Genomic DNA, 11,897 nt, shown 5'->3' on the forward strand with positions numbered 1-11,897 from the left:
GTGTGTGTGCCTCTCTGCTTCCATCCTGAGAGTCGCTGACTCACCTGTACAGGTCTACAGCACGAGAGCTTTTACAGCCGGACTCTGTGATTCAATCTTATCAGCCAATCAGAGAGGAGTAGATCAATGAGACAAACTGAGAGGATCAGCAAACAAACCTTCAGATTTCCTCTAAACCCCAAAAAGCTCGTCTAGAAAGGTAAACAAACCTTCAGTGTCACGGGGCTCTGGATTGGGGAAAGCAGGGATAGAGTGGGAGGGGATACAAATGGAGGTGCACCAGTTAACGTAACCAGTGTTACCCAAAGGCAAATCTGCTAGTTCTTACTGGGACCAGGTTAGGTTCCAGTCTCGTGGTCTATGCTCCTGTAACAGCGGTCCAAACTTCATGTCCTTCGGCTGGGAATTTGTAGGAACTGGCCAATGACATCAGACTAAAGCAGCGGACTGGCTGTTCCCTCAGAGTGGACAGGTGAGCAACGTTTGATCACCTGTCTGCCTTCTGGTGCTGAACTCTTTACTGAGCATGTGCGTGCTGCTCTGTTCACACGTCTTTTTAAATAAAGGTTTTGTTGGGAACAATGAGGAGAGGGCGGAGTCTTACTGGTGTCGGTGGTGTCGTACTGGGAGTCCTTCTGCAGTTCGTAGACATCCACCTCCACCCTCGCCTGGGAGGAGCCCTCCATCAGACTGTTGATATTCTCCCTCGCCAGAGCCAGCGCCAGACGTTCACCGCGACCACACACAGACTGGTCATCCAAAATGGCCGCTGGAGGTAGATAAAGAGAGACAGAGGCTTTTAAACAGAGCTTTTATTCATGCTGATGGAACGATACGCTGCAGAGACAGCAGGTCCGCTGGAGCGAGCAGAACAGCTGCGTGCAGCTGGGCCAGGACAAAGTTTTATTTACACGTCTGAGCTCTGATTGGCCCCTCAGAGGACTCATCTTTGTTCACAATCTGTAGAAATTTATTGTAATTTGAAATCAATGGCTGATTAACTTGTTCTTGTTCTTTCAGCTGCTCCTTTTATGGCTCACCAAAACAGATCACCTGCCTCCTCCTATCCCAGCATCCTCCTCTGTCACCCCACCCTCTGCATGTCCTCCTTCACTACATCCATCAACCTCCTCTGAGGTCTTCTCGTCTCCTCCTGTCTAGCAGCTCCATCATATCCACCCCTCCTCCTCCGCACATGCTCAGACCATCTCAGCCGCTCTGATTCTGAGCTGTCCCCCTGATTGACAGAGGATACATCAAACACCTTCTTGGTGGTCTGAGCTGGACTTCCAGTCATGCCTTAGCTCTTCCTGCCTCCCACGGCCCGACTCATCCTCTCCCTGAACTCTGAGCAACATGCTTCATCTTCCAACATTTCCTCCTCGCCTTCACTTACTTCCTCTTCGTGATGTCTAACGTCATCCTGCAGACTACCACGACACCACCTCACAGCCTCCTATTTTTCAGATTCCACCTTCTGCATAATATGTGGCCTACCTGCGCGCACCTTCCTCATCCATCACCTCCATCCTGCTCCTCCCTCTTCTTAAAGAGAGTGTTCATCACAAATGTTTCCTTTTTACAAAATCCAAACATTTCTCTAAAACACCCAACCCAAGCCAAGTCCTCCTCATCACCTCCGTTCCCTTCTCCTTCAGCCTCCCCCCTCTGAGGACACTCTCTGCCACTTCATCTTCATTCCTCTCTCTCCTCTAACATTCAGCCTGAGGTCTCCTCGGCCAGTTTTTGATGCGAGCTGGAAGGTTTTGTCTTTTCTGACGCGGGAGGACAACTACAGCACCAAATATGAGCTTACATTCTGACAGTCAGGACTATACTCGGCTGTTCAGGGGGAAGCCTGTATGTCAATGATACAAGTACCACCAGTCAAATCTCTCAACAGCTTCTATTTCAGTCTCTCTGGATTACACACTGGGTCCCATTGTTGACTGTCTCTAGCTGCACCATTAGCTCTGAAGCCTCTGCTCTGCTGACGTCGCTGCCCATAAACAGTCCTGGTTGTGCTCAGAGGAACAGCTTAGGTCTCAGAGAATGAAGCCTCACATGTAGGAACTGTGTCTGAGTGCAAAAGGTGCCCGGGGTGGATGGTGGGGCTCAGAGGCTTTTATAAAACTGCTGATTATGAGGAAAACATTTACACGGTGCGGGAAATGATTGGAGAGGAGATGATGCAGCGGGGTAGGATATTTTGGTAAAAGGGGAACACGACAGATTCAGCATCAGCACACTGGCAACAGGATATTAATGAGCAATGTTTTCTCCAAATGCTAATAGAAAAGAATAATCCAATTAGATTTCCTTTGGAACGTATCTGCTGTTGCAATTTTCAGATTTGGTCGTCTGCATGCCAGAATTGTTGCCGAGTTCTCTGTAAAGAAAGAGAGGAAATAAATGATCACTGGGTTTAGATGTCACACTCTGTTCTCCTCATGAACGCTTTCTAACCTGACAGTGAGGTTATCAGGTCGCTGCCCTGTAGATAAACAAACGTCCTCTTCATTCTTGGACATGCACGCTGCGCTTCAGTCCACGTCAGCGCTCAGAGTCTGAGCTGGTTAACTCTGCAGTGGTCTTTAAGTGCTGATGTCAGCTTCAGTCATGCTAACCAAGCAGCAAAACTGCAGTTCCTCTCACGTCCAGCAGAGGCAATAGTGAGTCGGTCCCCACAGACCCCTGTGTTAATATTGTACAGCAGCGATAAACATGTTTACAGCAATGCTTCTGCTCTTTATTGATATCAGCCCTCATAGACATTAGCTTTACTTATTCTGTTTAAAGTTTAAACTATGAGGGAATTTGCAGATGGCGGTCTCAGTTATCATGACACAGCAGTCACAGCAGGTAATAACTCCAGTTCTGAGTCGGGGGTCCTGCGCAGGTGAGGGAGGCCTGAGTGAGTGTAATCCAATCCCCTCTGCAGCCTCCCTGCCTCCTCTGTCCACAGCATCATTCAATTCAGTTTTATTTATACAGCTCCAAATCACAACAACAGTATTGTAAGGTAGACCCTACAATAATAGATACAGAGAAAACCCAACAATCATATGACCCCCTATGAGCACTTTGGCGACAGTGGGAAGGAAAAACTCCCTTTTAACAGGAAGAAACCTCCAGCAGAACCAGGCTCAGGGAGGGGCGGGGCCATCTGCTGTGATTGGTTGGGGTGAGAGAAGGAAGACAGGATAAAGACATGCTGTGGAAGAGAGACAGAGGTTAATAACAGATATGATTCAATGCAGAGAGGTCTGTTAACACATAGTGAGTGAGAGTGACGAAAGAAAACACTCCATGCATCATGGGAATCCCCGGCAGCCTACGTCTATTGCAGCATAACTAAGGGAGGATTCAGGGTCACCTGGTCCAGCCCTAACTATATGCTTTAGCAAAAAGGAAAGTTTGAAGCCTATCTTGAAAGTAGAGATAGTGTCTGTCTCCTGAATCCAAACTGGAAGCTGGTTCCACGGGTTTCATCCCAGCGGTTAGATGGCAGCCATGCTGTGAGTGTGGCTAAAGTCATCTGTTATGGGAAGTTCTAACTGAAGACCAGAGTCCAGTTAGTACAACGAAGCAAGAAAAGAGAGAGAGCCACGAGCTGCTGTGCGTGCCGCCATCTTTTTTTCCAGCGGCTCAGACTACGTCACACAGCCTGAGAGCAGAGTGCTGTCACCTCCATCTCTTCTGTGCAGAGCCACCCTCTCTTCACCTGAAGACACCAGGTGATCGAGTGTGCCGTCGCTCAGATCCCAGCTGCCTTCTCCTCAGTATAACCGGCACCATCCCATCGTTAGCAGCATGACGATGCAGAAAAAAATAGATTTGATCCGTGTCCCTGTCAACAGGAAGTCGAGGGAAGCTGCAGCACTGCCAGGAGCTGCAGTGAAGAAAACCATCGTTTCTATTTCCTGCTACAGCCCAGCCGCCGGCTGTGTGCGGTGACACCTGCCACGTTTATTCCTGCTGCGCCCTCCCACCTGACTCCTGAGCAGGCGTGCGTTAGGAGAGCGGGCAGGATGTGCACATAAACAGATGGGAATGTTGACACCGTGATCCGCTCATTTACTGTACGTCCAGAGGGCGAACGAGCCGCCGAAGTGCAGACCGCTGCTGCTGAGGCCTGATGGGAAAACCACACGACACGGCGGTGTTCTCCAGGTTAAACACCGTTTCAGGATAACAAGGAACGAGTCCATCAAGGGGGCAGCTCAGAGGGGCTGAGATGGTCTGAGCATGTGCGGGGGGATGATGACGAGGAAACGAGGAAGACCTCAGAGGAGGTTCATGGCAGTGTGATCCACCGTTCCACACGAAGAGATTAAAAATCAAAGTGCTGCTGAGGCTCCGTAACGAGCAGGAAGCCTGTCCTGGATTTGATTTGTGTTTTGTAAATAATTAACAGCTCTCGAGGCGATTTATCGGGGAACACGAAGAAAGCCAGATGGTTCGTGCTGACCGGTGCGATCTTCTTAGAGCCTTAGAGGCGACACCGTGAAGCTGAAAATCTAAAGACGAAGATACCTGCAGCGTCTTCTGATGGGAACAGCCATCCTCCTCCCACTGGACCTGCAGGGGCGTGTTGCACATAACCTGTTCTGCTTCAATGAGGCGAGCAGGTGAGCGCAGCGTCGAAGACTCCGGATCAGCGCAGCAGGCAGGAAGTCCAGCCTTCACCGCACACTCATTAGCTGGACAGGTGATCTGCCTGAGCTGAGCTCGGAGGGCTGGAGGGAGGGAAGATGAAGATGACACGTCTTCTTCATCAGCAGCACTCGGACACTGAGTTTGCCCAGTATGTGCCCCACACACACACACTGTGTGTGGTGTGCAGTCAGTTCTGTCTCCGGGTGCGAGGCGCTCCGAGCGTCGGTCGCCGTGTCCGGCTCTCGGCTCGTTGGCGGTTCCCCACACAGTGAGCCAGACGAGCAGAATCATTATTGTCATTAAGATTAAAGCAGGCGAGGGAGCGGTTCACTCACATTCACACACTTTCTCCTCAGCGTGAGCTCTTACATCTGCTCGCTCACAGAGTCACTGTCATCTCATGATTACAACCGATTATCTCTAATTAGGATTTATCACCTTGTAATCCCGACTCTGTAGATTATTCTTATGATTTACTGTCTGATAATCACAGCTCACCGTCTCATAGCCAGAACTTATCGTCTGGTGATTCTGACTTTATGGCACATCTCCTCATCACTAAGAGATAAGACTTCAAAACAGTGAGACCAAAACCATCACCACGGCACTTATTCTTAACATTTATTGCATTAAAGAAGTAAAACTGGGGCCATGTGATTGTGTGATAAGAGCCTGTATAATGTGAGTAGCAGAGCAGAGCGCGGCGCTGTTCAGAGGATGAGCCTGATTACACAGGCTGCTCTCGCTCACCGCTCACCCCGCGGGCCTCGGCGAGGTCGAGCATCAGAAGTCAGCTGCAGAGACAGCAGAGTGTTTCTAAAAGCCCAAGAGTTCAATAACTTCTGACCTGTTGTTGCCATTGGAGGTAATCAGGGAAATTCCTAATCCGAGTATGGAAGCAACAGGCTGACATTAGCATTCCTGGAGCTGCTAATGTGACTAATGAGGTCCAAGTCCAGGGTTACAGCCCGGCCTCGGTGCTCAGCCTCCTTTTATAACCGTTACACTCACAGCTTGACACAGAAAAACATTTCTCTGAAATGAAACGTGCTTTCTGGGAATTTATCTGTTTAGCATGTGGCTAAAACAAAGCCGACTCCAGCCAGGTCCAGGTCCAGGTTAAAGAGTATTTGAGCTCAAAATGATTGTTTTCTGCACGTTTTCAGAGTGAAATGAATGGAACGAACCAGTCAGCACTGTGCTGCGTTGTGTATGCAGGGTAACGTGCTCGTTTGTTCGTTTGGGATGAACGTATTCTCTGTGCTCCCCGTCTGTGTTTTCTGTGAATTACTTCCTGACAGCCTCGTTCACCACCTCCGAGCCGCACTCAGATTTAATAGCAAATTATGCTGTTTCAACTTCACTCGTTACCCCGGCGGTGCGGGAACGCCTTCGCTCCCGTCTTGCTGCCCGCCGGTACACAGGTGTCATCTTGTATTTATGAAACGAGGCCGCCACGCTGTGCGTTTCGTCTAACCTGAGACGTGACGGTAAAAGTCCTTTTACCGAGGCAAAAAGAGCTCTGCAGACTGATCTTATTCAGCCCCGGAGGTGGTGTACCTTCACTAAAAATTGACAAATAGGTTTTCTTGTCACTTCCCACCTCTGAGCTCCGTGTAGTTGACATTATTTGATATGAGTGCGAAAGCGTGGACTCCGGGGGCCGCGGTAGGTCGACAGACGAGACAAGGCAGAAGGAAGAATCAACACAACCGATCACAGCACTGCTGCGATCCTCTGGTGGCAAACAAGACGCTCACGTTATTCAATATACACCGAGTGGGTTTGTGTTTCTACCGACATATCGATTCTTTTCCCACCCTGGTGGCTTAAAATTTGGTTTCTTTAGTGAGCTGTGATGTGGCGGGAAAAATAGCCCCGAAGAAGAGATCTTGTCAGAGCCAAACAAAGAGTTCGAGCTGACGTCTGTTATTTCTGTCTCTCAGGCTCCATCGATTTTCAAAAACCTGGTGATTTGGCTGCAGGGTGATTATCAGTGATCACAGTCCAACAGGTCCTGGACAGATTTGGATCAATTTGTTTGACAGACTCGTGTTCATGTGGAGGGGAGTGTAAATGTGCCTCAGACGTCGGAAAAGTACTCTATGGCATCCAAAATGCTCACATGTTCCCAGGGCTGTGATTCACAGTAGCTTCATGCAAGCTGCAGGAAAGCCTGACCCTTCACCCCGCAGGTCCGAAGAGTCTACACCACCTTCTGGTCTGAAGGCTTCTGTGACATAAACTGTGAAGGTTTTACGTTTCAGTCCTGTTTGTGGATTTTACAGACTGCGTCGAGTGCAAGACAAGAAAATGAAACACAAAGGCCAAACAGGAAAATCAAACAAAGGCACGGAGGCCTGGGAATATATGGAAACAGCTGCTCTGATAAAGACTAAAGAGGAGAGAGACTCCCGTGGTTTCAGAGACTTCCTGTTTCTGTAATGAAATGTAATTCACACATGCAAATCAGTTCATAACTCTCGTGTAATGTCTGTGGATTCTTGGTGAATATTCAGTCTCTTCATTAAAAGGAAATTCACAGCTGTTTGTTTCTTTGGACGTGAGCAAACTTACAAACCAGGCATCGATGCAGCTGTTTTAAAGCAAACTCTGAGGACACATTTTCCTGCACAGTTCAGCTGTTTGTGCTCTCTGTGGAAGAACGTCCACACGCTGCTGTCCAGGTCAGCAGGATGTTGTCCAGGTGTGGACGTCAGACAGACCTGACAGACGTGTCTTTGGCTGAAGGTACAACATTTATATTCAGCTTGGATTCCCCTTCAAAGTGAGACATTTGCCTTTTAAATAAAACGTGACACCTTAAGTGAAGAAATAAGAGCTGCCCAAAGTGTGAAAAATGTACTTTGAGTTCATTTTTCAAAAATAAATCTGCAGTGACAAACTACCTTTTACACCGGCGCCGCTGTAGTTTCCAGATATTTAATGATGAGCATAAGCTAATGATTGCTTCAGAAAGACTGATAGCACAGGCTGAAATAATTCATGGCAATCTTTAGCAGCAGCTGAAGGACACTGATGCTGCTGAATTGTTAAAATCCTTCACTGCAATATTTATGCTTCCCGCTCGGATTTCAATCCTGCGAGAGGAGGAAGTATCTGCATGATGATGTCACTTAGATTTATCTCCGTGCTCGTTTAAATATGAAACGCTGTAAGTCGTCCTTCCGCACCAGGAACAGCTGCGGATGCTGAAACCCACCACAAGCTGCAGTCCCACCAATGTCCACTAGAGGGCAGCACCAATGTACATTTCATCAGCGCTTATAGTTTGCATTATTAGGGGCGTGGCCTCTTTGACTGGGAGGCGGCTGGAGCTGCTAGCTATCTGCTAGCTGAGCTGGACGTCTGGGCCGTGTTTGGGCTGTTGGAGAGTTTGTAACGACATCATGTGACTGCTGTGAGGTCACTGTACTAACAGAGCGTGCACTCTGGTTTTGTTGAGTGAAAGTCGAGATGATTGGATGTTGCTGAGCACCAATGAGCAGGTACTCTGTGTCTGCGTGATACGGCGCGCTAACCAAAGCAGCTAACATTACCTGAAGTTTGAGCATGCTAACAGCTGACAAAAACAACAAGTTGTAGAAGCTGAAATGCTTAAAGTGAGACAAAAGGAGCCGTCGCACAGCCGAGGACGATGGTGGACATCCTCGATGAGACGGTAATAATGTAAAGCAACCGTGTGGAGCTGTAGCGCTCCAGCAAACAGCGAGATCGTTTCCACGGTACTAAACACGCTTTGATTTGCCATAATAACTGGCTGTGTTTCAGATGCCCGTCGACGCTTCATCTTTATCTACAGTGAAGCGCTGCTATCTGAACCAACAGCTCTCTGACTGCAGTGATAACGTTGACGCCTCTCCTCTGATCGATAATTGGCGGGAGCTCTTTATTGACCCGTGAGCTGCCGTGGCGACTCGGTCGGAGACCTGCAGCACGAAGTCAGAGTTCCTCTAATTACCGACACAGTCTCCGTCTCATCTGGGTCGTCTCTCTGCGTGACGACGAATCGGCTCGTATCTGATTGATAATCGGAGCAGAGTCCTGCGGTGCGATTGCTGTTTGTGGGACGCGGCGCTCGTAATTACTTTCACTGAGGTTTGTTTGCACAGATCAAAAAGAAACCCGTTCCCTCAGATGCAAATGTCCTTCGTGTGTTAGAAGAGCGTCCTCGTGCTCAGGGTGGTGTTCAGGTCAGGAAACAGCTGCTCACAGACAATAAAAACACAAAACCATGAAAATAATCACATCAATCACTGAAGCACAGTATTGTGACTGTACTCTGTGGCTGCAGGACAGCAAACACATTTAAAACCTTTATTTCTGGAGTTTTCTTTAAAATGAAACTATCGTAAAACAGTGGTTTCCCCCTCTCGACATAGAAACTTTGGAGACTTTCTTTTTATGTGTTCGAGGAAATATCCCAAACAAATCCGGAGCCCCCTGAGGTGTACAGACTCTTCTTCACTCCCATCCTCCTCCTCAGGTGAGCTCATTCATGTCATTCATTTTTTGGAAACACACGGCGTGTTTTTATGTCTCTCCCATGGTGAACCTTTCCTCGTGTCCCTGACAGCGGCGTGCGTCTGTGCAGAGTAAGAGGACGCAGATCTGTTCCCAGCCTGATTCTCAGCATCGCAGCTGATGTTTCAGCCTCCAGCATCTGTCGCAGGACAAACCGAGCATGCGTTTGACTGCTGACGGTTTGCCATCATGAGCTCAGTCTTTGAATTACCAAAACACTTTCCTGTGGTCCTTTTCATTTCCCGACCACAGAATCAGGAGCCCTGAAAATCTGGCTACAGAGTGGAGTGTTGGAGTGGAACTGAATGAGATTTTCCAGCAGCTGAAGAGAGAAGTGCAGCAGAAAGGAAACATTCACTCACCTGAGATGGTCAGAAGCAAACCGTGTGACGCTCTGTCAGTACGCAGGCTTTTCTTGCTACCAGTTAAAAAGCAGTGGTCAGAGAAATGCTTTGCTCAAAGGCAGCTGATCAGTACAAAACTGTGCTGAGAAAAACAGCAACTTTACCTCTTTTCTGAAACTCGTGTGCACACGGCGAGCCTGAAGACACAGTATCGATCCACGCTGTGAGGTAGTCATGTAGGACAGGCTGCCGAGGCTCAGCTGTGGTCTGGGAGCCAGAGAGCGACCAATGAGGCTCCACACCTGCATCTGCAGGTCAAAGGTCAAGGCTGTTGCTGCTTTTACTGAACTCCAGGCCAGAAGGAAACGAGAGCTTCCTTTTGTGTGTGTCAGATATAAGTGTGTGTGCGCATCAGTCAGCTGGTATTAACAGTGACACAGTGAAAGGTGAACCTTTGGTTGCCATGGTAACCTCGGTTTAGGCATCTGCTGGTTTTGTTGAAGCCCCGCGAGATAAAAAAGGAGCAGGGATTTGAACTCGAGGGGAGAAAATCCTTATCGGCTGAACTCGCACTTGCAGCTTTAAGTCTCTGCTGTTACTCGAGTTAATCTTCCTCCGCGGGACGAGCAGCGAGGGGTGCTGACAGCAGAGCGGTGCCCGGGCCTCGCCGTGGATCACGGAGACACTCCCCGATCCAGTTTCCTCTCGGTTTAGTTCTCCCTTACAAATGAAGAAACCCAGGACCGACACGAGGAGATGCGCAGAGCGAGCGGGACCAAAGGGAGGCCTCGAGGGGCTCGTAACAAGACAAACACAGCAAAGGGATCGTGCGAGAGGAATCAAGATGGCAAACAGACGGCGGTGGGAGGCGAGAGGAGAAACGAGAGCAGAGGAGCGCTCACACGGAGGAGACGCTGCTCATCCTTCACCGCCTTCTGTGGAAAGAACGAACACAATGCACGTGCTCGAGTTTCGTTCCCACAGAAAATACCGCTGCTTCATTTCTGTCACTCATGTGTCACACACTGGCTCCCTGCAGTCTGCCAGTATTTCTCTCTGAGCAGACTGCAGCTGCAGTGTTTCTCATTTACAGCTTCTTAAACACGCAAAAATTACCGAGTCACTGAAATGCGAGGTTAAAGCTGTCGCAGCGTTTACATCTCGCTCTGTTTGTGGCTCGAGATCAGTGAGCGTGAGCCTGCAAAAGAAAGGTGCACATCACATCCAGCACCGATAAGAAGTGAGTGCAGCGAAAGTTCACGATCTTGTTTTCATAACTGAAATCCAAATGTGACCGACCGTCATGAAACCAGCGTTGATGGTGTGGAGTGGGTGGAGTTCTGTAAATGAACCAGGCTGAACAGTGAAGGTGCAGCGACCTCACTTTAACTAAGAGCCAATCCCATGCACGTCCTCTCAGTTGACGTCCCGCTCGACTCGACGGTGCAAAAACTTTTAGTGTTTGGATGAAAGCTCCTGTTTGGTGGACAGCAGAGAGGAACCTGTGCTTTCACCTGTCAGCAGGTTAAAGCAGAGCCTGACGGTCCTGTTAGAGCAGCTTTGAGCTCCACATGGATCAGAATCAGCTGTGCTGAGCACGTATGGAAGTGCACATGCAAGGAACTTCTTTTCTCTGTGCTTAACAGGACAGACAGCAGTGACAGCAGCAGCATGGCACAGACACACACAGCACATTCATACTCATGTGTGTGAAGATGCTGAGATACATTATGGATGAAATAAGGTGATAAATCAGTGACATGCTGGCCTGTATACAGCTGTACGTACAGCACACTCAGACTCAGGCCGGGTGGATGTGTGAGTGCAGACTTTTACAGATCTGTCTGTGGGAGTGTCGGGGTCAGTGCACACCGAGACGGAGCAAGTGGGATTCAAACACGCGTGACGTCACTCACCCAGGCGGACGGCAGAGAGGGTGTTGGCCTGGCTGAAGGAGAGCGGCGCCATGGTCAGCAGCGAGGCGACAGTGTAAATCGACAGCAGCAGTGCTGGCAGAGCCGGCATCTTCCACCGCTCCTCATGGAGAATGGTCTGCTGGCTGCCTGTACCGCCACCTGCAGGACAGGAGGACAGGTGAGATCCAACAACTCAGTTCACACGTTTCACACGTTCAGCAGCACAGACTTCAGCAGGAAATCCTGCATGTGACGGTTGCACAGCACATCCACACTGACACAGTTACAGCCCCCTGCACTGCTGTACGGCCCCGAGGACGCTGCTCTTCACTGGGGAGGCGGGAGTTTAGAAATAATCAGAAGAAACAGAGTCAGAGGAAACAGAGTCAGAGGAAACAGTGTCAAAGGAAACAGAGTGAGGGGAAACAGAGTC

General features: G+C 49.2%; 1 protein-coding gene across 2 annotated transcripts in view; it reads right to left on the minus strand.

The window, feature by feature from the left end:
* Positions 1–11,897, minus strand: part of LOC102301729 (glutamate receptor ionotropic, kainate 5) — a 213,033-nt gene that overhangs the window by 59,963 nt on the left and 141,173 nt on the right. For both annotated transcript variants that reach the window (XM_042213460.1, XM_042213459.1), the window contains exons 3-4: positions 11,465–11,623; positions 605–769 (exon numbers count right to left, since the gene is read on the minus strand). In XM_042213460.1, the coding sequence (XP_042069394.1) occupies positions 605–769; positions 11,465–11,573 (274 nt within the window). In that variant the 5' untranslated portion in view covers positions 11,574–11,623. The remainder of the gene's footprint in view (positions 1–604; positions 770–11,464; positions 11,624–11,897) is intronic.

Source organism: Haplochromis burtoni, unplaced genomic scaffold (genome assembly GCF_018398535.1).
Source record: "Haplochromis burtoni strain Fernald_Lab_line unplaced genomic scaffold, NCSU_Asbu1 Contig_444, whole genome shotgun sequence".
Taxonomy (NCBI): domain Eukaryota; kingdom Metazoa; phylum Chordata; class Actinopteri; order Cichliformes; family Cichlidae; genus Haplochromis; species Haplochromis burtoni.